Consider the following 23,555-nt stretch of genomic DNA (forward strand, 5'->3'; position numbering starts at 1 on the left):
AGTCTTAAAAGTTAGATTGAGTAAAATATAAAATACATAGTTTATACATACAATGTTACACTATTTTTTGATGGACAAACATTATAATGAAATACAGCAATGCGCTACAAGCCTTCGTTTCCACTAAAATATGATCCTTTGATCTCAAGTTTACAAATATTTACACAAAATTGGCTGAAAAACAACAAAACGAGGAATAAATAAATAAAATCTGTTAGTATTCTTGATCTAAAACAATAAAATCGTATGGGCTCCTGTTATGGGCAGTATATGCTACAGTATGTAATACTCCATTTTGATTATATTATATAATAATAATAATAATAATAAATACTACAATTATGCATTTATTAAGTATCATACCTATGTGCATACGTGCTATGATTGTGCTTTAGGTAGGTTACTACACACGTGTAAAAAAAAAAAAAGATGTTCAGCCATTTCAGTGCCACCTTGTGGTCGACTCACGAAAAACTTTGAAATATGACCCTGTTGATAAATCATGTTTAATTTTAATTTTCAGTTTATATTAGCCCCTTTTACTTAAATATGATGAACGTCTGCTGCATCACAATGAAGCATTTCAAGTTATGAGGGTCTCTTTGTTGCAGGCCGCACAGTAACTTCAGAACTCTTCTGGCTGAAGATTGCAGGAAAGATATATTACATGTTGATATTTCCTGCATCTGTTCAGGGTTTTCTTCGCCTGTGGCCCGAGACACTACAATAAGCACCAGTTTCCCCGCGAGAGGACAGAGCAACTGAAAATGGACGGATAATTCCTGCCAAAAGAATCTAATAATAATAATTACATAATAGCAACAATATGTTTCGCATTGCATACTAATCTTTCTTTGGAAAGTTTGACTGTATATTTTAAAGTTAAATAAAATTGTGTAGAGCTTGATAAACTGTCAGACTTGTAAACTGTATGTACAAACAAAACGCAAACATACCGCAGGAGCAGAAGCCTCATAATATCAGATTACAGTTGATCACCGTGTGAATGAATGACGCGTATCATGTGACGTACCATAGATCCGCCTTCGTGTGTTTCAGTTAGGTCCTGTAGGCCACGATAAATCTCAACTGATTTTGCGTCTGATATTTAGTTATACAACTTTAACTGAAATCCTTACAGTTGCTACAATGTCTGGAAGAGGTAAAGGCGGTAAGGGACTCGGGAAAGGAGGCGCTAAGCGTCACAGGAAGGTTCTTCGTGATAACATCCAGGGCATCACCAAACCCGCCATCCGTCGTCTCGCTCGCCGCGGCGGGGTCAAGCGTATCTCCGGTCTGATCTACGAGGAGACCCGCGGTGTGCTGAAGGTGTTCCTGGAGAACGTGATCCGCGATGCTGTGACCTACACCGAGCACGCCAAGAGAAAGACCGTCACCGCCATGGACGTCGTGTACGCGCTGAAGCGACAGGGACGCACTCTGTACGGCTTCGGAGGATAAACTCATCTGTACACTCACAAACTCCCAACGGCTCTTTTAAGAGCCACCCATATTTTCAGAAAGAGTTGTTTTCATGTTCTCTGAAGTGCTTTGTTATCAAACTACAGCGTAGTAGTTTTTTTTTAATTGAAATATTAGTAAGGTAGCTGTTTTAGCACACTAACAAAGACTTTGTCTTAATCTCGAGTTGAAATTGATTTAACTTTACATCGTGTTCTCTCAAAAACGTATTAAATTATGTGCACAATAGTATGTAAATAAAACTATGGGTGTTTTGTTTCTTGATCGTCAGCACAAAAACATATTGAGCGGGAAAACCAGGCGCATGTGTGGGGGAGGGTACGGGAAGCATTCAGATTTAGAAGCCTGTGATTGGGGAATGTGTCTGTAGACCAGTCCATTTCTAACCAATGAAATTTGTTTTCTCCAGTCGTTGTGCAAAAACAGCCAATCAGGCAATGTCAACCCAGCCTCCTAAATTAGCATGAGCTTTCCATAAATACCCAGTACGCTAGCAGACAGAAAGCTATTGTGTTCTTTCAACACTCGCATCATGCCTGAACCAGCGAAGTCTGCTCCCAAGAAGGGCTCCAAGAAAGCCGTCACTAAGACCGCGGCTAAAGGAGGAAAGAAGCGCAGAAAGTCCAGGAAGGAGAGCTACGCTATCTATGTGTACAAAGTACTTAAGCAGGTTCATCCTGACACCGGGATCTCTTCCAAGGCGATGGGGATCATGAACTCTTTCGTCAACGACATCTTCGAGCGCATCGCCGGTGAGTCGTCTCGTCTCGCTCACTACAACAAGCGCTCCACCATCACCTCGAGAGAGATCCAGACCGCCGTGCGTCTGCTGCTGCCCGGAGAGCTGGCCAAACACGCCGTGTCTGAGGGCACCAAGGCCGTCACCAAGTACACCAGCTCCAAGTGAAGCGTGATCTGACTCCGACAACCCCAACGGCTCTTTTAAGAGCCACCCATTCTTTCAGTTAAAGAGCTTTATGTAGTTATTTGTGGTGGGTTAAGTCAATAAACCCAGAACTACACTTATTTTCTTTCTCGACTCTTGAGGAAACAAAGTATCAGATATGCTTTAACTGTTACTATACTATTAGTTAACGCTTAAACCACTTTTGGTCTTTAACGTAATCGGGCATCTGACGATTAGAAAAATCAAAAGAATAGTATCTGCAATAGTTTATAACTGCACAAAGTTAAAGTATGAAAAAAAAAAAAAAACAGTTTCAGAGTGAAGCTAATTATTGTGCAACGGCCACAAAGTGAAAATAAAACTTACTTAAAAATATATATATATACTTCAGATGTCATGTGGTTATTAAATGTGAACATGTCATTAATTATTTAAATAGTAACTTAAAATCTCGGGGTACCTTGAGCAAATATTTTACATCTAAGGGGTTTGGCAGACAACAGCAACAAAAGAGTTAAGAAACTGCTGATTTAGAGAAACAAATTCAGCTCACAAAAAATAACTGGTAGACATCCGAACAAGACTTTTTAAACTCACCATAACCCTTTAACAGTCACAGTAAGCAAAGCGATAAACAAACAAAGCATTAGGATTCACTATGGACCGGTCATTGTGTCACTTTATTAATTTAGACGTAAGTGCATATTAGTAAAGGACACTTAATATAAAGTGGGTCTGTGATCTGAAATTTTGCATTGGTTACTTTTAAACAACACATAGCTGTTCTTCATACAAGTCATTACATCAAATAAATTGCTCATGCAAAAGCTTTCAAAATTTTATTCATAACAACTTGTCTCTTTAACTCTGTCAAATTCAGTTTGATACAGTAATATCAATAGCATGCTGGGCAGATGACCAACGCAAAGGGAACATATTAGAAATGCATATGCAGATGGATGTTGGCCTGCTTAAAAAGAGAAGATTGTTCCACTGTTAGAAGGAAAAACTCAAGTGATTGCGATGGCGCCGCATGCACGCACACAATTAAGTATTTCTACTTTGACAATGCAGCCTGTTCATTAACATAAAAAAATACTGTCAGTCAAACATATGGGAAAAAACACACTGCTCAGTTTATATCTGTAAAATCAGTGCTGTGTAGTGTTATCACTGTTCTGCAAAACATATTGGATATTGGAATGTGAGTGAAGAACATAATAATAATAATTTGGCATTCAAATACATTGTGAATACGTAAACATTTTCATTTGTGTCGAATGAAAGACCCAACATGTTTTCAGTTTCGTTTAAGCCTAAATGAATTTGTTTTGGCTTGTCGTTTCTATAACTTCTGAAAGGCCTACAGTTAATTCATTTTCTAAATACTGTTAATTGAAATGATTTACTGTGGAGTGAGGGAACTTAAATAGCCTAGCTATGTTTACAGTTTATTATAATGTTTGTATACACAATATTTTATATGCATAGCATATTTTAACCATGAATCAAACCTTTTTTAATGTTTTTAACTGATTGTATTAATCGGTCAAAATTCTTAATGTTCAACCGGTTAAAATGAACATCCCTAATGTGACTAATCTAAAAGACTGAGACATGTAAGATTACCTTTATTTAAGTCACCTTTATTTATATAGCGCTTTAAACAAAATACATTGAGTCAAAGCAACAGAACAACATTCATTAGGAAAACAGTGTGTCAATAATGCAAAATGATAGTTAAAAGCAGGTCATCATTGAATTCAGTTATGTCATCTCTGTTCAGTTAAATAGTGTCTGTGCATTTTATTTGCAATCAAGTCAATGATATCGCTGTAGATGAAGTGACTCCAACTAAGCAAGCCAGAGGCGACAGCGGCAAGGAACCGAAACTCCATCGGTGACAGAATGGAGAAAAAAACCTTGGGAGAAACCAGGCTCAGTTGGGGGCCAGTTCTCCTCTGACCAGACGAAACCAGTAGTTCAGTTCCAGACTGCAGCAAAGTCAGATTGTGCAGAAGAATCATCTGTTTCCTGTGGTCTTGTCCTGGTGCTCCTCTGATGAACGTCTGCTGCATCACAATGAAGCATTTCAAGTTATGAGGGTCTCTTTGTTGCAGGCCGCACAGTAACTTCAGAACTCTTCTGGCTGAAGATTGCAGGAAAGATATATTACATGTTGATATTTCCAGCATCTGTTCAGGGTTTTCTTCGCCTGTGGCCCGAGACACTACAATAAGCTCAAGTTTCCCCGCGAGAGGACAGAACAACTGAAAATGGACGGATAATTCCTGCCAAAAGAATCTAATAATAATAATTACATAATAGCAACAATATGTTTCACATTGCATACTAATCTTTCTTTGGAAAGTTTGACTGTATATTTTAAAGTTAAATAAAATTGGGTAGAGCTTGATAAACTGTCAGACTTGTAAACTGTATGTACAAACAAAACGCAAACATACCACAGGAGCAGAAGCCTCATAATATCAGATTACATTTGATCACCGTGTGAATGAATGACGCGTATCATGTGACGTACCATATATCCGCCTTCGTGTGTTTCAGTTAGGTCCTGTAGGCCACGATAAAACTCAACTGATTTTGCATCTGATATTTAGTTATACAACTTTAACTGACATCCTTACAGTTGCTACAATGTCTGGAAGAGGTAAAGGTGGTAAGGGACTCGGGAAAGGAGGCGCTAAGCGTCACAGGAAGGTTCTTCGTGATAACATCCAGGGTATTACCAAACCCGCTATCCGTCGTCTCGCTCGCCGCGGCGGGGTCAAGCGTATCTCCGGTCTGATCTACGAGGAGACCCGCGGTGTGCTGAAGGTTTTCCTGGAGAACGTGATCCGCGATGCCGTGACCTACACCGAGCACGCCAAGAGAAAGACCGTCACCGCCATGGACGTCGTGTACGCGCTGAAGCGACAGGGACGCACTCTGTACGGCTTCGGAGGATAAACTCATCTGTACACTCACAAACACCCAACGGCTCTTCTAAGAGCCACCCACATCTTCAGAAAGAGCTCTTTTCATAATGTTCTGAGTTATTTTGTAGTCAACTAATGGCGTAGCCTACTCTATAAGTTTTATATTATTAAAACGTTCGTAAGATAAACGTTTTGGCACACTAACAAAGACTTATGAGATGTTTTAATCTCGAGTTTAAATTGATTAATTAACGTTACCTCGTGTTCTCTCCAATAACGTATTAAATTGTGTATAATAGTATGTAAATAAAATTCCATTTTTTTTTCTTGTTCGTCAGCACAAAAAACATATTGAGCGGGAAAATCTGAGAGCATGTGTGGGGGAGGGTACGGGAAGCATTCAAATTTAGAAGCCTGTGATTGGCGGATATGTTTGTCCAGCTCCCTATTTCTAACTAATGAAATTTGTTTTCTCCATTCGTTGTGCAAAAACAGCCAATCAGGCAATGTCAACCCAGCCTCCTAAATTAGCATGAGCTTTCGATAAATACCCAGTACGCTAGCAGACGGAAAGCTATTGTGTTCTTTCGACACTCGCATCATGCCTGAACCAGCGAAGTCTGCTCCCAAGAAGGGCTCCAAGAAAGCCGTCACTAAGACCGCGGCTAAAGGAGGAAAGAAGCGCAGAAAGTCCAGGAAGGAGAGCTATGCTATCTACGTGTACAAAGTACTGAAGCAAGTCCACCCTGACACCGGGATCTCTTCCAAGGCGATGGGGATCATGAACTCTTTCGTCAACGACATCTTCGAGCGCATCGCCGGTGAGTCGTCTCGTCTCGCTCACTACAACAAGCGCTCCACCATCACCTCGAGAGAGATCCAGACCGCCGTGCGTCTGCTGCTGCCCGGAGAGCTGGCCAAACACGCCGTGTCTGAGGGCACCAAGGCCGTCACCAAGTACACCAGCTCCAAGTGAAGTGTGATCTGACTCCGACAACCCCAACGGCTCTTTTAAGAGCCACCCATGTTTTCAGTTAAAGAGCTTTATGTAGTTATTTGTGGTGGGTTAAGTCAATAAACCCAGAACTACACTTATTTTCTTTCTCAACTCTTGAGGAAACAAAGTATCAGATATGCTTTAACTGTTACTATACTATTAGTTAACGCTTAAACCACTTTTGGTCTTTTAACGTAATCGGGCATCTGACGATTAGAAAAATCAAAAGAATAGTATCTGCAATAGTTTATAACTGCACAAAGTTAAAGTATGAAAAAAAAAAAAAGGTTTCAGAGTGAAGCTAATTATTGTGCAACAGCCACAAAGTGAAAATAAAACTTACTTTAAAAAAAAAATATATATATATATATATATATATACTTCAGATGTCATGTGGTTATTAAATGTGAACATGTCATTAATTATTGAAATAGTAACTTAAAAATCTCAGGGGGTACCTTGAGCAAATATTTTACATCTAAGGGGTTTGGCAGACAACAGCAACAAAAGAGTTAAGAAACTACTGATGTAGAGAAACAAATCCAGCTCACAAAAATAACTTTGGTAGACATCCGAACAAGAGTTTTTAAACTCACCTTAACCCTTTAACAGTCACACTAAGCAAAGCAATAAACAAACAAAGCATTAGGATTCACTATGGACCGGTCATTTTGTCACTTTATTAATTTAGACGTAAGTGCATATTAGTAAAGGACATTTAATATAAAGTGGGTCTGTGATCTGAAATGTTGCATGTTTTCAGTTAAAGAGCTTTCAGCATTAAATATGTCGTTTATTGGATAAAAAGTCTTGCATAAATACACCACACACTCCTGACCTGAAATCAAAATCTTTGAAATACTATTTAGGATTGGATTTATTATAATATATTATAATTTTTTTAAACTGTTCGAATAGAACGTAAATAACTTTTATCATACTGTTTACTTATGTGCATGTGTTTTCTATTAATCAGATACATGTACAGGACAACGTGGACCAGACCGTTGAAAAAAAATGTTTGCAGTATTTTTATCCTAATATTATAATTTCTGAAGAATCATGTGAAACTGATATAATGCAACGATGCTGTAAATAGATAATTGCCAGCGCAGAAATTAAATTAATAATGAATAAATTGAGTTATAAATATATTAATGTAAAAAATAAGTGTATGTGTGTGTTATATATATATGTTTTAAACGGATCATCAGGTTTGCGCGCGAAAATCTGTGGAGCTGGTTATTGAGTCTACACGGTTCTCATGTGGCAGTTAAATTCCGCTACCCCGCTCAGCAGCGTTTCATTGTATTCCGCCTATCGACGTGCAAAACTCAGAGACATGGCTGAAACCGCTCCAGCTGCCGCTGCCCCGCCGGCTAAAGCTCCCAAGAAGAGATCGGCGTCTAAACCCAAGAAAACGGGCCCGAGCGTCAGGGACCTGATCGTCAAGACTGTGTCCGCCTCCAAAGAGAGGAGTGGCGTGTCCCTCGCCGCCTTGAAGAAGGGTCTTTCTGCGGGTGGCTACGATGTGGAGAAGAACAACTCCCGCGTCAAGCTCGCCATCAAGAGTTTGGTGACCAATGGAACCCTGGTCCAGACCAAAGGTACCGGCGCCTCTGGCTCCTTCAAACTCAACAAGAAGCAAACCGAAACCAAGAAGAAACCTGCAAAGAAAGCCCCCGCGAAAGCAAAGAAGCCTGCTGCCAAGAAACCCACCGCCAAGAAATCCCCCAAAAAGGTGAAGAAACCGGCCGCCACCGCTGCAAAGAAGGCAACAAAGAGCCCCAAGAAGGCCAAGAAGCCTGCAGCTGCAAAGAAACCAACCAAGAGCCCCAAAAAAGCCAAAAAGCCTGCAGCTGCTAAGAAGCCCGCCAAGAGCCCCAAGAAGGCCAAGGCAGTCAAACCCAAAACGGCGAAGCCTAAGGCAGCCAAGCCTAAAAAGGCGGCTCCCAAAAAGAAGTAAGTGTCAGTGATTCTTCACAAAACAAAACAAAACGGCTCTTTTAAGAGCCACCCACTTGTTACAATTAAAGAGCAAAGTTTTAATATTTTTTTTATTTATTTAACGTCTATTCTTTTGAGCACTTAAGGTACTTGTATAATCTAAGTATTAACACAATATTATTTATAGAACGCATGCAAATAAACAAACTTGATTTGAAAAAATGTTGTGGACATATTTCAATTTGCAATTTTATACCTGTTTTCTTACCTTCTTCTGCATTAAAACCATATTTAATATATAATGCATGTACATTTTCTGTTGATTCATTCATTCTGGCAGAAAGAGGAGAGGGTTTGCAAGCGTGTACGTCTGCGGACTGAAAGACAGGGGCGTAACTTGGAAGTTGTCCAAATCACACAGAACCACGCGAGATGTCAAAACGATAAGTTGTTGGCAATATGGCCGCTTTAAACAGGGCACAAGAGTAGAATATTGATTACGTTCTTAAGGAAAGCAGGCGTTTTAGGCAGGATTTGATGCATAATGTGTGAGTGGATATTAATGTTAGGGGACAATGTGAGTGATGTTTTAGTAGGAAAACCTATTATGTGATACACACTCCGGAACATAAGAAGGCGGTATAATGCACCAATAAGCTGGATGCCAACCGCCATTAAACTGGAAAAAAGACGAATGACAGCTTACCGTGAGAGTATATATATATTTTCCCCTGAAATAATTCTTTAAATTGAAGTGTATAAGTCATTTTCATAAAGTGGTATCGTTTTGTGGTTAATAGTCTATTAAAACTAAGGTGTAAAGTCAGCCACATATAAGCAAAAGGCGAAAAGACGCTATCCCCGTTTCACAGACAAGTCTAGTCAATACTAATTGAACTATGGCCTGATCCTGGCTTAATCTAAACCCTGTCTGTGACCTACATAATACAGCATATTTGTGATTTTGCTCTAAACAAGTTTTATAATGCATAACTTACAAGGGAGCTCCATTAAGTAAACGTCTCATAAGTGGATTTACATAAACCATATACATCTTGAAGATTATTACTAAATGTCTATCATCTGACTGGATAATGTTTGATAAGTATTGCAGATGAGCTCATCTAACAGACATATAACATGCATCTGAGTGATGTGTGTGATATTGTGTAGAATTCACTTTTGTCAACACTGCTATAAATGAGTGTAAGTCATGTACACAAACAAATCTACATACAGTAACTAAACACATATTATCTATTTTATTTGTCCATTTGCAATATTGATAATTTAGGAACATTTGTGTTGGATAAAAAGTGAGTTAAATCAGCCACTAGCTCAACATGTAAATGCAGTATATTACAGATATATGACAGAGAAGACTGACTGTTGTCTGGATGTTACAGGGACAGATGAGACACAGTGTTTATCTGCTGAAGAGTGACTGATGAAGAAATGATGCCATCAACGGATTGGTGTAAGTACACTACATAAATAAATGAAATATTTTAAATGTTAAGTTGTAGTTTTTTTTTTTTTTTTTTTTTTTTTTTTTTTGTGTAAATTTAAACAACTATTACACCTCTTTTCTTATTCTTGATTTCTGTGCATTTGCTACAGATCTTCTGTGGTGGAGCAGGACCTGCAAGGAAAGGTGAAAAAAAGGGAAAACCTGAAACATAATAATAAAGTGTATGCAGGACATTAAAATGCCTGTAGACTGGTGTGTGCACTGAGGATGGAGAAGTCCACTGCATCATCCTGGAAAAGGTCCAGAGACACGGATGAGACGCTCCATCACTCCAGCTCCTACTGTCTCATCAGGACCAGATGCTGCTGTGGTCTCTTCATCTAGATAAAGACCACAAGACACTGAGGATGTGATTTTGGCAAAAATACGATGGAGCTTTTATCAGAGGCCTAAAATCCCCTGATCAACCTAAAGAGCCTTGCTCAAGGACACACGGGTGGTTTAGCCCACTACAAAAGTTATAAATCAATGCATTGTAAACTCTGTGTAAATGTTTTCCATGTAGTGGTGCTCATGGAGAGTTTGAATGAAGCTTTGTTTCATGTGTTGTTGACTTGCACATGTATGCATTTATTGTGATGCTAACTTTTATACATTCTTTATTTCATGTCATTTAGACATGTTTATTGTCAGTAAATAAAATAAAAATATTTTATCCATTAATGTATTAATTGCTTGACTGAAAATTGATGTATTCACATTGACTGCATTTGTTCAACTAGTGTTTATTCATGTATAGCTATGTCACGACAAAAATACATTTAGCTTCTTTTACTAAAATGTCATTTTAAGAAAAAAAAATGTATATAATTATTGGTTGGCATTTATCGTTATTGCATGTAAGTGTTGGGGTGGGCAAAAGATTCAATTCATTATGGGGTAATGTTAATTTTCGAGTAGTAATACTTACATGATTAGAGTATCAAATCAACAGTCTTCTCCAAAGGTGAGATCTTCGAGCAGCTGATTGATGCACCCCCTGTGCAGACATTGCTGCAGTCGCTGAGGGAAACTACTTTTGAGTTAGTGATGCTGTGAGGAATTATGAGGATTTTGCACAAAGTAATTGAAAAAATATTCAAGAGATAACGATTTTGGGTTTTCTTAATAAAAAAAAGAAGACTGAAGGATAAAACGATCACATTGGTGGAGTTAAACATATAAAAACTTTAATTAACAGTATTGGCTATATTAAAATCACAAAATAAAAAGTCAACCGTTTCTTCAACAAGACAACAACATGGGCAATTTTCTTGATTATCAAGATACTTACAAATAAATTAATTAAACCTGTCACTCATATATTTTACGTTTTTGCGCTTGTTTTAACTTTGTAAGTCACATGATTAACATAGCGGACGATGATATCCAAATCGCATTCAGGCTGAAGAGTGTACTCTTTTAACGCTCGTTAAGTTAGTACTTGTTGAAATTAAGTGCCTAATTAAAGGGTATGCGGTTTGGAGCGCAGCCCGACAAAATCTCGTTTTGACATCTCGCGTGGATCTGTGTGATTTGGACAACTTCAAGTTACGCCTCTTTTGTCAAGTTACGCCTCTTTCAGGTTACGCCCCTGTCTTGCAGTCGGGGTTTGGAGTTTTGGAGGGCTTTGCAGTGATTGGTTTTCATCTGTGACAGATTCTGGCCAATAGACGACGAGCACTCTCTATTAAACTCTGATTCTAACGTCTATTACATACATTTCCCGTTTGTAGTAGCTACTGCGTGAGCTCCAAAAATGAGTGGAAGAGGCAAAACCGGTGGTAAGGCCAGAGCCAAGGCTAAGACTCGTTCTTCCAGAGCAGGACTTCAGTTCCCCGTCGGTCGTGTTCACAGACTCCTCCGCAAAGGGAACTACGCAGAGCGCGTCGGTGCCGGTGCTCCGGTGTATCTGGCCGCTGTACTCGAGTACCTGACTGCAGAGATCCTGGAGCTGGCTGGAAACGCCGCTCGGGACAACAAGAAGACCCGTATCATCCCCCGTCACCTGCAGCTGGCGGTGCGTAACGACGAGGAGCTCAACAAACTCCTGGGTGGAGTGACCATCGCTCAGGGCGGCGTGCTGCCCAACATCCAGGCCGTGCTTCTGCCCAAGAAGACCGAGAAGCCCGCCAAGACCAAATAAACAGAACAATACACCATTCACAAAGGCTCTTTTCAGAGCCACCCACTTTCTCGAGAAGAGCGATTTGTATTTAGGAAAAAAAAAAACCCTGAATTTATCTGCGTGTATGTGTGTATATGTAAGCTTTTCATGCATCTAACGTTACTGTAGACGTGAGCGGTGTGAGCAGAGCTAATTATAATGAGCGTAACCGTAAAAACGTGGAAAAGGTATTACACTACAATAAGACAACAGAGTAACAACTTAAACGTTAATGGAAAGTAACACCCTCCACTTTCACATCTATTGTAAATCCTAAAAGTACCTATATATTAGCTCTAATTCTTATAGAGCAGCCTCCCGATAAACAAAAATGATTTAAAAAATAAACATTTGAGCGGGAAAGACTTCCTCCACGCGTTCGAAAACAGGAAACGCACTGTCATTGGCTGCCTCGCGCTGTGACGTAACCACAATAGCCAATCAAATGCCTCTACTGAAGCTCCGCCCAATGCGGCAGGACAGTTTAAATAGTTGCTGCAGAACAGAACAAAGTCATTCCGTTCTAGAAAGCTAGACAGAAATCTAAGTACAATGGCAAGAACCAAACAAACCGCTCGTAAGTCCACCGGAGGTAAAGCCCCGAGGAAGCAGCTCGCTACCAAAGCTGCCCGTAAGAGCGCTCCGGCCACCGGCGGCGTCAAGAAGCCTCACCGCTACAGGCCCGGCACCGTGGCTCTGCGAGAGATCCGTCGCTACCAGAAGTCCACCGAGCTGCTGATCCGCAAGCTGCCCTTCCAGCGTCTGGTGCGAGAGATCGCTCAGGACTTCAAGACGGACCTGCGCTTCCAGAGCTCCGCCGTCATGGCCCTGCAGGAGTCCAGCGAGGCTTATCTGGTCGGTCTGTTCGAGGACACCAACCTGTGCGCCATCCACGCCAAGAGAGTCACCATCATGCCCAAAGACATCCAGCTGGCCCGCCGCATCCGTGGAGAGCGCGCCTAAAACACACGACTGACTCACACAGTCAACACCAAAGGCTCTTTTCAGAGCCACCTCAATGTATCTAACAGTGAAATTTCTTTTGTGTCTGTTGCTTTGCTCCTTAAAATACTCAAATTCTTGATGACATAAATATGCAAAATGTAAAGCGATCTCATATGTGTTGAAATTATACACTTCTGTAGATGAAGATGGAAAGTAACTTACTTTAAGTGAATGTTAAGACAAACTCTTTTTATTTTGTATTTTCCTTCCGCAGTTCTAATGATTGAAAGTGTAGCACATACTTTCGTTTTCGACCAGGAAGACACTCCAGAGACCGTAACGGACTTCACTGAAACTAAAATTAAAGATCCATTTGTGAAATAAGCGATTTTTTTTTTTTTTTTTTCAAAATAACGTTATAGAATTAAGTTTGTAACTAATTTCCTGTTTCTTTCAGATAATTAAACAGAGCATCGTTAATGTTAATTAACATTGCTTTCGCCTCCAGTATTTTAACGTCTAACATTTGTCATTCATTGTTTGATGCACTGTATACCTTTCATTTGTATGGTCCACGCTCACCCCCCGGCTTTTTTTTATGTCACCTAATTTTTTTAAATCCTTAAAGTGTCTATTTTCATAATCTGCCAGGTACCAAGCTGAAATAATGTCCCAAAGGTTTTTTTTTAACCCTTTGCTGCACCCGACCGGAACCAGAAAAATCCAAAAGTGATATAGAAAGTGGCATAACATTAGAAGTAAACAACACACAGAGACAATTGAACACATTTTCCCATACAATTCTGAACCCAGGAATTTCATGCAATTGTTATTTTTGACATTTGACAACATATTGACCTTATTTCTGGACAAAAATAGCAAAAAATGGCCAAAGATGTGTAGAGGATCAACTATTTTTTTCGTTTTCTCAAGCGCATAGGGTGTTTTTCTTTCCACAACATATTATTTCTTTATCATTCAAGTGTCTATTTTAAGATTAAACTGGGTACCAAGCTGAAATAATGTCCAAAATGCTTTATTTTTAACCCTTTGCACCACACCTGAAAATCTAAATGTGATATAAAGTGGCATAACGTTTGATGTAAACAACTCAAAAGAGACAAATGGACACATTTTTCAATACAATTCTGACCCCAGAAATTGTTATTCATCCTGTTTTATAACATCTTGACCATCTGTGGTCAAAAAGAGAAAAAAAAAGTTCATTTGACAGCGTTTTTATTATACAAATTATACAAAGCAAATTAACTTAAATTTTAATAAATAAATAACTACAGAAAAAGAAATCCAAAAAGGTCCAAAAAGTTGACTGAGCATAAACTGCAAGTTTTTGATTTTTGGGTCTTTGCAGTTGGTGGTCATCGGTTCGTACCTGCAGATCACCATCTCCCACTGCTCTCTCTTTTGGAAAAATTTCAGTAAGTATTTGAAACTATAATTAAGATATACCTTTGTAGTCATAACTTAAAGTGATTTTTCAACAGTTTTTACTATAATCACAGGCTTTCAGGAACCAAATCTGAATTCTTGACTAGCAGTGTTGGTAGCTTAGTTGGTATCTACTAGCAAAAGTTTTTTTTTTTTTTTTCAATTGGCTATCACCAATACTGCTATAAAAGTTTTACAGGGAAAATACAATCACCTAAAGGATTATTAGGAACACGATACTAACACTGTGTTTGACCCCCTTTCGCGTTCAGAACTGCCTTAATTCTACATGGCATTGATTCAACAAGGTGCTGAAAGCATTCTTTAGAGATGTTGGCCCATATTGATAGGATAGCATCTTGCATTTGATGGAGATTTGTGGGATGCACATCCAGGGCACGAAGCTCCCGTTCCACCACATCCCAAAGATGCTCTATTGGGTTGAGATCGGTTGAGACTGTGGGGGCCATTTTAGTACAGTGAACTCATTGTCATGTTCAAGAAACCAATTTGAAATGATTCGAGCTTTGTGACATGGTGCATTATCCTGCTGGAAGTAGCCATCAGAGGATGGGGACAGGGTGGTCATAAAGGGATGGACATGGTCAGAAACAATGCTCAGGTGGGCTGTGGCATTTAAATGATGCCCAATTGGCACTAAGGGGCCTAAAGTGTGCCAAGAAAACATCCCCCACACCATTACACCACCAGCAGCCTGCACAGTGGTAACAAGGCATGATGGATCCATGTTCTCATTCGGTTTACACCAAACTCTGACTCTACCATCTGAATGTCTCAACAGAAATCACTCATCAGACCAGGCAACATTTTTCCAGTCTTCAACTGTCCAATTTTGGTGAGCTCGTGCAAATTGTAGGCTCTTTTTCCTATTTGTAGTGGAGATGAGTGGTACCCGGTGGGGTCTTCTGCGGTTGTAGCCCATCCACCTCAAGGTTGTGTGTGTTGTGGCTTCACAAATGCTTTGCTGCATACCTCGGTTGTAATGAGTGGTTATTTCAGTCAACGTTGCTCTTCTATCAGCTTGAATCAGTCGGCCCATTCTCCTCTGACCTCTAGCATCAACAAGGCATTTTCTCCCACAGGACTGCTGCATACTGGAGGTTTTTCCCTTTTCACACCATTCTTTATAAACCCTAGAAATGGTTGTGTGTGAAAATCCCAGTAACTGAGCAGATTGTGAAATACTCAGACCAGCCCGTTTGACACCAACAACCATGCCACGCTCAAAATTGCTTAAATCACATTTCTTTCCCATTCTGACATTCAGTTTGAAGATCAGGAGATTGTTTTGACCAGGACCACACCCCTAAATGCATTGAAGCAACTGCCATGTGATTGGTTGATTAGATAATTGCATTAATGAGAAAGTGTACAGGTGTACCTAATAATCTTTTAGGTGAGTGTAGATTGTTTACAAGCGTCAAAGGCTTGTACATCTGGTGAATCATTATCATTTAAAAGGAACTCTTTGCGCCATGTCAAATCACTGTCAGTTTAATCTGTAGGAGCTCCAAGAAGGTGTTCCTTCTTGTTTCCCAATCAGTGTTTTCTTTGACAAAGCAAAGTTCAAGGGAAAGACTGAAGAGCTTACAAAGTTTCAGAGTTGGATACACAAGGATCCAGGCTGGAAAGTTATTGAACCTAGGGAACAGGAATTAAAGAAAGAGGCTCTTTATCGCAAGGTGCAGGGCAAGGACCTATTTGTAGAGGAAGCTAAGTATCATCAATCATGCAGAAACAACTTCAACACAGAGTACCAAACCCATGAGCGTGGAAGGGAGATTGTAGAAAAGGCAGCAGACAACACTGACAGCCTGCAGACCCAGAAGATAACAACACATAACAAGTCATATTGTGTTGTAAAGGATTACATTCTTAGGAGTGTGATTGAATGCAAAGAGGTTGTCCAGCTAAGATCCACGTGCAACTTGTACATGAAGACATTGGAAAATCAAGGTTTTCCTATTCCTGAATACCGCAGTGAGAAATTGGCAAGACGGTTACAGGGAGACAAAGACATCTCTCATGAACTCACATTCTCCAAGGTGCAACAACATTAGTGTATTAAGTCGAACCTCATATACAGCTCTGCATTACTGTAGATGAAGCAGCTGGATGTGCATACAAACTTGGAACAGCTGACCAACTTCATGCCTAATTATGATTCACGCCTGTTTCATCATAGTGAAACATTTCAAGTTATGATGGTTTCTTTGTTATAGAGCCACACCATAACTTGAAGTAACACCGTGTAACATCTGTGCTCTGGAATTCACAGAAAAAAAAATCATCATCATATATATATATATATATATATATATATATATATATATATATATATATATATATATATATATATATATATATTCTTGATTTTCATCAACCCAAGAGATTTAAGGAATTATCAGTTTAATTTAAGAAATGTGAAAGAGTGCTGTGACTTTATACAATGTGATTCGTCTAAGTGTCCCGAGTGTACGGAGAGAGCTTGTGCATGAGGTAGATCTAAATGGCTTATCAACAAACTTTAAATTTGTAAGTTTTATCTAGACTTTTGTGGAGTGAGCAGTTTGCTTAACAAAAAAAAATCAGGATTAAAGAGCATTGTTTTCCGTCGTTGGTGGTGTTATTTTGGTTTCCAATCACTGACAGAAGAGAGGCTACACAAGGTCCTAAAGATGGCAGCCGCACCAAAAATATCACGTGACTGACACCCATAAACAGTGTGTTGCTGCATAGCTCCGCATTCGTGTGTTTCAAGTAGGTCCTGTAAGCGATTGTAAGCTTATTTCTGTACTTTCCTGCTCTCCATAAGCTCGGCTGTGCTGCGTGTAGAATTGGAAAGTCGTAAACATGTCAGGAAGAGGTAAAGGAGGTAAGGGACTCGGGAAAGGAGGCGCTAAGCGTCACAGGAAGGTTCTTCGGGATAACATCCAGGGCATCACCAAACCCGCCATCCGTCGTCTCGCTCGCCGCGGCGGGGTCAAGCGTATCTCCGGTCTGATCTACGAGGAGACCCGCGGTGTGCTGAAGGTGTTCTTGGAGAACGTGATCCGCGATGCCGTGACCTACACCGAGCACGCCAAGAGAAAGACCGTCACCGCCATGGACGTCGTGTACGCGCTGAAGCGACAGGGACGCACTCTGTACGGCTTCGGAGGATAAACTCATCTGTACACTCACAAACTCCCAACGGCTCTTTTAAGAGCCACCCATAGTTTCAGAAAAAGCTGTTTTCATAATAGTCTCTGAATTTTGTAAGAAAAATAAAAGCACACCGAGTTCTTCGATTAAATTTTTCATAAAGAAAAAGTTTTGGCACACTAAAATATACCTTTTTTCTTAATTTCGAGCCTAAATTCATTAACTAACGGTAAATCGTGTTCTCTCCAATAATTGATTGAATTATGTGCACAAAAGTATGTCAATAAAACGATAAGATTCATCATCACAAAAACATATTGAGCGGGAAAATAAGAGATGCGTGTGTGGGGGAGGGTACGGGAAACATTCAGATTTATAAGCCTGTGATTGGCGGATGTGTCTGAACAGCTGCCCATTTCTAACCAATGAAATATGGTTTCTTCATTCGTTGTGCAAAAACAGCCAATCAGACAATGTCAACCCAGCCTCTTAAATTAGCATGAGCTTTCGATAAATACCCAGTACGCTGTCAGAGGAAAAGATATTGTGTTTTTTTTTTATCTACTCTCGCATCATGCCTGAACCAGCGAAGTCTGCTCCCAAGAAGGGCTCCAAGAAAGCCGTCACTAAGACCGCGGCTAAAGGAGGAAAGAAGCGCAGAAAGTCCAGGAAGGAGAGCTACGCTATCTATGTGTACAAAGTACTGAAGCAGGTTCATCCTGACACCGGGATCTCTTCCAAGGCGATGGGGATCATGAACTCTTTCGTTAACGACATCTTCGAGCGCATCGCCGGTGAGTCGTCTCGTCTCGCTCACTACAACAAGCGCTCCACCATCACCTCGAGAGAGATCCAGACCGCCGTGCGTCTGCTGCTGCCCGGAGAGCTGGCCAAACACGCCGTGTCTGAGGGCACCAAGGCCGTCACCAAGTACACCAGCTCCAAGTGAAGTGTGATCTGACTCCCAACAACCCCAACGGCTCTTTTAAGAGCCACCCATTCTTTCAGTTAAAGAGCTTTGTCTTTTTGTTTGTGGTGGGTTCGGTCAATAAACCTAATAACTTTGGATAGAACCATTTTTCCTGCTCATCGAGACCCAAGCAAATCCTGAAGAACGAATCGATCACAGACAGCGTTCGCTGCTGATAACGTTACATGGATCGGTTTGTTCTGAATCTGATAGGGGTGGGTTTCCCAAAAGCATCAGAAACCATAAGTCGATCTTGAAGTACACCTTAGATCAAAATTGACCATTATGTTAGCGCACAATGCTATTTTTGTGGTGAATAATTAATCACTGCAAGTCGATTCAGAAAAAAATAATTTTTTTGCCTTCGTGATCTTTAACGACGGACCTTTTGTGATGACGTCAATGTGACCTAAGCACGCCCTCCAACGGTCAGTGCCGCGTGAGCGTTGACAGTGGGTTCTGAATGAAACGCCTACTTAACTACATCCGATCAGTTCGCGGTACAGGAACAAACCACGCCCTCTGCTTTCCTCATGCAATATTCCGTTTTTCTCGGAAGTACATCAAAATACGGAAGTAAAAGCGGTTGCAAACTTCCGGTTCACGCGGACTTTAAAAAACCATTGCCATATTATTACATATCATTGTTATTATATATAAAATTAATTGTCTAAAATAAACATGCATCACGATTTCCACACAAATATAAAGCAGCAATAATAATAATAATAATAAATGTTTCGTGAGCGGCAAATTATTTCTGAAGGATAATGTGACACTGAAGACCGGAGTAATGATGCTTAACATTCAGCTGCGCATCACATATGTATTTTAAATAAATTTTTAAAAATATATTACATTTACTTTTAATTGTTAATTTCACAATATTGCTGCTTTTACCGTTTGCCTTACTGTGCTTGAGACTTATAAAAAAAGAGAAAAAAAAATCTTACTGACAACATACTTTTGTGTACATGTAATATTTATTTTAAATTGGCAAGTTTGTGCAAGTACATTTATTTAAACTGGTTGTTAAAAGTTCAAATGGATTGTATGTTCTGTAATTGCTGTTAATAAATATGTCAGAAAAAAAAACAAGCAAACATGGTTTTATTACAGTTATCACAGTTTACCACAGCATTTATATTAAAACTGCAGTAACCACAATTTACCATGACAATAATAATAATAATACATTTTAGTATTAATGTAACACCATGGGTAACCTCAAAGGTGCACCTTAACTTATCTACCCTTAAAGCATGCATACTTGTAATAATATGCTCCCTTTTAGGGATATAGTTGCACCTTTAAGGCTATTGCCTCAGTAAGGGGCAATAGAGTCAGCTGTGGCCTAATGGTTAGAGACTTGGACTAGTTACCATAAGGTTCGAGTTGTAGGTGTATAAGGGAGTGAATGAACAGTGCTCTCTTCCATAATACCCTCGGCTGAAGTGCCCTTCACTGAACTCCCAGTTGCTCCCTGGGCGCTGGATCTATAGCTGCCCACTGCGGGTGTGTGTTCATGATGTGTTCATTTCTCACTGCTGTATGTGTGCACCTGGATGGGTTAAATGCAGAGCACCGATTCTGAGTATGGGCTACCATACTTGGCAAATGTCACCACTTTCTTTCATTAAAGGACTAAAATACAATTATAGTATATTTTATTTCTGACATTGTTAAAAAACATAAACATGGCTTTAAATTCTAATATTAAGTGAGTATAATTACTGGTTATATTTTTTTAATAATTTAAAAGATCAGTTAGTTTAGAGGTATCGGTATCGCCACTTGAAGATATCGGTATCAGATATAAAATAAGAGATATCGCCCATCGCTTGTCTATACTGAATTTCTGAAGGTACATCTTTTTAGAACATGTTTGTTTGGGCTCTCGATGCCAAATCAGTGTTGACAACTAATTTTCAGAGAAAGTTACTAAAGGAAAGTTCATTTGTTGCTAAGAGTTACTAAATAAAGTTGTGATGTCATCGCGTAATCACGACACACTACTATGTCACAACATCAAATCTCAGCAAAAAAACGATTTTATATGTGTTAATTTTTTATAATATGCATAATATAGTATTGAAATATAAATTACTGTATTTATAAATTAATTTAATTATTGAACACTTACACATTTTTTGAATGATAACAATTTAAGTTTTTTTTAATAACAAGTAAACTAGTAATACTACACTTTTCCAACAATGATGCTTTAAGCAATGTAGTAGTTAGTGTGCTACACTCTCAGAAAAGTCTGTAAAAATAGGGCACAAGGTTCATATGAAAGAATTTTCCATATTGATTTTTTTATTTTTATTTTAAATTACGCATTGTTCTTTCTGGTTACAGGGTGATAATTGATAATGTTCTGCAAAATTGCCAGTATCTTTTCTATTTTTCTTATGGATTACTCATTGATCAACAATCGCAGGTACAAGCTACTAGTAAAGTATATCATAAATTAACAATTATGAAACTATTAAGATGAACAATTACAAATAGCAGTTCACGTGATGTGTGTTCTGCTAGGCATCTTTGTTTTCCTTTTTTTGTGCGTAATTTGGATGGAAAATATGTGTGCCTTTTTATTGTCTGAGTCACTTATCAAAAAATGCTAAAAGCTGCCAAATAAATGCATTTTTTGTTATGTGCTGTGGGGGAAAAAGTTTCTAGGGTAGTCTGAGAAGTTGCTAAATTTAGCTACAAAATTGCTAAGTAAGTTGGCATTACTGCGAATGAGGAGGACAGAGGACCGCCGAGGATCTGTGCAAAGAGAAGAGGGGCGGGGTTTGGAATTTGGATGGACGTGCAGTGATTGGTTTGCAACTGTAGCAGCCTCGGACCAATAGAAGACGGGCACGGTATCATAAAGCTGGTTGTCAGGCCAAAACATCATTATTTTCTGCTTTAGGCACTCGTAACAGTTACAACAAACCAACAATGAGCGGAAGAGGCAAAACCGGTGGTAAGGCCAGAGCCAAGGCTAAGACCCGTTCTTCCAGGGCAGGACTTCAGTTCCCCGTCGGTCGTGTTCACAGACTCCTCCGCAAGGGGAACTACGCCGAGCGCGTCGGTGCCGGTGCTCCGGTATATCTGGCCGCTGTACTCGAGTACCTGACAGCTGAGATCCTGGAGCTGGCTGGAAACGCCGCTCGGGACAACAAGAAGACCCGTATCATCCCCCGTCACCTGCAGCTGGCGGTGCGTAACGACGAGGAGCTCAACAAACTCCTGGGCGGAGTGACCATCGCTCAGGGCGGCGTGCTGCCCAACATCCAGGCCGTGCTGCTGCCCAAGAAGACCGAGAAGCCCGCCAAGACCAAATAAACAGATCAATACACCACTCAGAAAGGCTCTTTTCAGAGCCACCCACTTTCTCGAGAAGAGCGATTTGTATTTATATTGTATTATATTATTTCTTTTTTTTTTTAAGGTTTTGATGCGTTTCATGAGCTGCGCGAGCAGAGCGAAATATAACGATCGATACTATAAGAACGTGGAAACATCTTAAACGTTAATGGATCGTAACACCCTCTAGCCCAATTTCACGTCTATTGTAAATATAAAAATGCCTATAATCTTACACTAGCTCTGATTCTAATAGAGTAGCCTTCCGATAAACAAACGATTAGACAAATAAAAACCGCATTTTCAGGTTGTAATATTGGGACACTGAACGGACAACATTTGAGCGGGAAAGGCTGCCTCCACTCGTTCGAAAACATAAAACGTCATTGGCATTGGCTGCCTCGCGCTGTGACGTACCTACAATAGCCAATCAAATGCCTCTGTTGAAGCCCCGCCCAATGCGGCAGGACAGTTTAAAAAGTTGCTGCAGCTCAGATTCAGAACAAAGGCATTCTGTTTCAGAAAGCGAGACTGAAATCTAGGTACAATGGCAAGAACCAAACAAACCGCTCGTAAGTCCACCGGAGGTAAAGCCCCGAGGAAGCAGCTCGCCACCAAAGCTGCCCGTAAGAGCGCTCCGGCCACCGGCGGCGTCAAGAAGCCTCACCGTTACAGGCCCGGCACCGTGGCTCTGCGGGAGATCCGTCGCTACCAGAAGTCCACCGAGCTGCTGATCCGCAAGCTACCCTTCCAGCGTCTGGTGCGAGAGATCGCTCAGGACTTCAAGACGGATCTGCGCTTCCAGAGCTCCGCCGTCATGGCCCTGCAGGAGTCCAGCGAGGCTTATCTGGTCGGTCTGTTCGAGGACACCAACCTGTGCGCCATCCACGCCAAGAGAGTCACCATCATGCCCAAAGACATCCAGCTGGCCCGCCGCATCCGTGGAGAGCGCGCCTAAAACACACGACTCCCAACTTTTAGACCCAAAGGCTCTTTTCAGAGCCAATTCAATGTATCTAACAGAGCGAAATTCAAGCCCACTCACACTCTTATTGAAAGTGGAAAGTGAAGTGACATTCAGCCAAGTATGGTGACCCATACTCAGAATTTGTGCTCTGCATTTAACCCATTAGTGATGGGAAGTTCGATTCTTTTCCGCGAACCGGTTCTTTCGGACGGTTCGATTCAATAAACCGGTTGAAAAAACCGGTTCATCGGTTCTTTCACGCTCGACGTAATGACGTCATTGGCGATGACGTAATGGCGTCACGTCTATCAAACATTCAAATATATAAAGTCAGTAACCATAACTTTAGTCAGTTAAAACCTCATAATCATGAAAAGTTTACATTTGAGTTTTGCAACAACACCTAAATACAGTAACAGCAATAATGTGCATATGAGGATTTAGTTCTTGAAGATATAAAGTAAATAAATTAGGTGTCATCAGCGCAGAAACCATGATCCACTTACTAAACATAATCCATTGCGATGTATTTGTTATTAAATGAACTTACATTTCGCCAGATTACCCTTCATCCAAGCCCTCGAAATACCCGCGCTCATAACGTTACTAGTACAGAATCAGAATCAATCACCAAAAGAATGCCTTCGGTTCAGACATGCTGTGAGTCAGTTGGCTTCACGCTGAATCGCGCATGCGCAGTATCATCAATTCATCGGTTCTCAATTCGGACGCGTCCGACAGAAACGATTC

The 23,555-nt window shown here is 40.2% G+C and overlaps 11 protein-coding genes across 12 annotated transcripts; all 11 read left to right on the forward strand.

Annotated features, from left to right (window-relative positions):
* Positions 1–1,112: 1,112 nt before the first annotated feature.
* Positions 1,113–1,508, forward strand: LOC127947198 (histone H4). Its single transcript, XM_052544184.1, has one exon. It carries the CDS (start codon positions 1,150–1,152, stop codon positions 1,459–1,461), a length of 312 nt encoding a protein of 103 aa, XP_052400144.1. The 5' UTR covers positions 1,113–1,149; the 3' UTR covers positions 1,462–1,508.
* Positions 1,509–1,994: 486 nt separating this feature from the next.
* Positions 1,995–6,681, forward strand: LOC127947190 (histone H2B). The gene is made up of 2 exons (XM_052544178.1): positions 1,995–2,483; positions 6,400–6,681. The coding sequence occupies exon 1, from the start codon at positions 2,015–2,017 to the stop codon at positions 2,387–2,389; it is 375 nt and encodes a 124-aa protein (XP_052400138.1). The 5' UTR covers positions 1,995–2,014; the 3' UTR covers positions 2,390–2,483; positions 6,400–6,681.
* LOC127947200 (histone H4) lies at positions 5,031–5,406 on the forward strand. Its single transcript, XM_052544186.1, has one exon. The coding sequence runs from the start codon at positions 5,048–5,050 to the stop codon at positions 5,357–5,359; it is 312 nt and encodes a 103-aa protein (XP_052400146.1). The 5' UTR covers positions 5,031–5,047; the 3' UTR covers positions 5,360–5,406.
* On the forward strand, positions 5,905–6,423 carry LOC127947184 (histone H2B). The gene has a single exon (XM_052544175.1). It carries the CDS (start codon positions 5,930–5,932, stop codon positions 6,302–6,304), a length of 375 nt encoding a protein of 124 aa, XP_052400135.1. The 5' UTR covers positions 5,905–5,929; the 3' UTR covers positions 6,305–6,423.
* Positions 6,682–7,574: 893 nt separating the features above from the next.
* Positions 7,575–9,969, forward strand: LOC127947150 (histone H1). Of its 2 annotated transcripts, XM_052544149.1 has the most exons (3): positions 7,575–8,287; positions 9,679–9,749; positions 9,893–9,969. In XM_052544149.1, exons 1-2 carry the CDS (start codon positions 7,590–7,592, stop codon positions 9,686–9,688), a joined length of 708 nt encoding a protein of 235 aa, XP_052400109.1. In that variant the 5' UTR covers positions 7,575–7,589; the 3' UTR covers positions 9,689–9,749; positions 9,893–9,969. The 2 variants fall into 2 exon arrangements, with proteins under 2 accessions (XP_052400109.1, XP_052400108.1); XM_052544148.1 differs by lacking the exons at positions 9,679–9,749; positions 9,893–9,969 and adding an exon at positions 8,613–8,783.
* Positions 9,970–11,518: 1,549 nt separating this feature from the next.
* Positions 11,519–11,965, forward strand: LOC127947173 (histone H2A). The gene has a single exon (XM_052544171.1). The coding sequence runs from the start codon at positions 11,542–11,544 to the stop codon at positions 11,926–11,928; it is 387 nt and encodes a 128-aa protein (XP_052400131.1). The 5' UTR covers positions 11,519–11,541; the 3' UTR covers positions 11,929–11,965.
* A 137-nt stretch (positions 11,966–12,102) lies between these two features.
* Positions 12,103–22,819, forward strand: LOC127947161 (histone H3-like). The gene is made up of 2 exons (XM_052544166.1): positions 12,103–12,496; positions 22,381–22,819. Exon 2 carries the CDS (start codon positions 22,386–22,388, stop codon positions 22,794–22,796), a length of 411 nt encoding a protein of 136 aa, XP_052400126.1. The 5' UTR covers positions 12,103–12,496; positions 22,381–22,385; the 3' UTR covers positions 22,797–22,819.
* LOC127947162 (histone H3-like) lies at positions 12,480–12,913 on the forward strand. Its single transcript, XM_052544167.1, has one exon. It carries the CDS (start codon positions 12,502–12,504, stop codon positions 12,910–12,912), a length of 411 nt encoding a protein of 136 aa, XP_052400127.1. The 5' UTR covers positions 12,480–12,501; the 3' UTR covers position 12,913.
* On the forward strand, positions 16,738–17,576 carry LOC127947199 (histone H4). The gene has a single exon (XM_052544185.1). It carries the CDS (start codon positions 17,218–17,220, stop codon positions 17,527–17,529), a length of 312 nt encoding a protein of 103 aa, XP_052400145.1. The 5' UTR covers positions 16,738–17,217; the 3' UTR covers positions 17,530–17,576.
* On the forward strand, positions 18,033–18,504 carry LOC127947187 (histone H2B). The gene has a single exon (XM_052544177.1). It carries the CDS (start codon positions 18,083–18,085, stop codon positions 18,455–18,457), a length of 375 nt encoding a protein of 124 aa, XP_052400137.1. The 5' UTR covers positions 18,033–18,082; the 3' UTR covers positions 18,458–18,504.
* On the forward strand, positions 21,256–21,854 carry LOC127947174 (histone H2A). Its single transcript, XM_052544172.1, has one exon. It carries the CDS (start codon positions 21,431–21,433, stop codon positions 21,815–21,817), a length of 387 nt encoding a protein of 128 aa, XP_052400132.1. The 5' UTR covers positions 21,256–21,430; the 3' UTR covers positions 21,818–21,854.
* Positions 22,820–23,555: the final 736 nt, after the last annotated feature.

The sequence above is a fragment of the Carassius gibelio genome, chromosome A25 (assembly GCF_023724105.1).
Source record: "Carassius gibelio isolate Cgi1373 ecotype wild population from Czech Republic chromosome A25, carGib1.2-hapl.c, whole genome shotgun sequence".
In the NCBI taxonomy this organism is placed as follows: Eukaryota; Metazoa; Chordata; class Actinopteri; order Cypriniformes; family Cyprinidae; genus Carassius; species Carassius gibelio.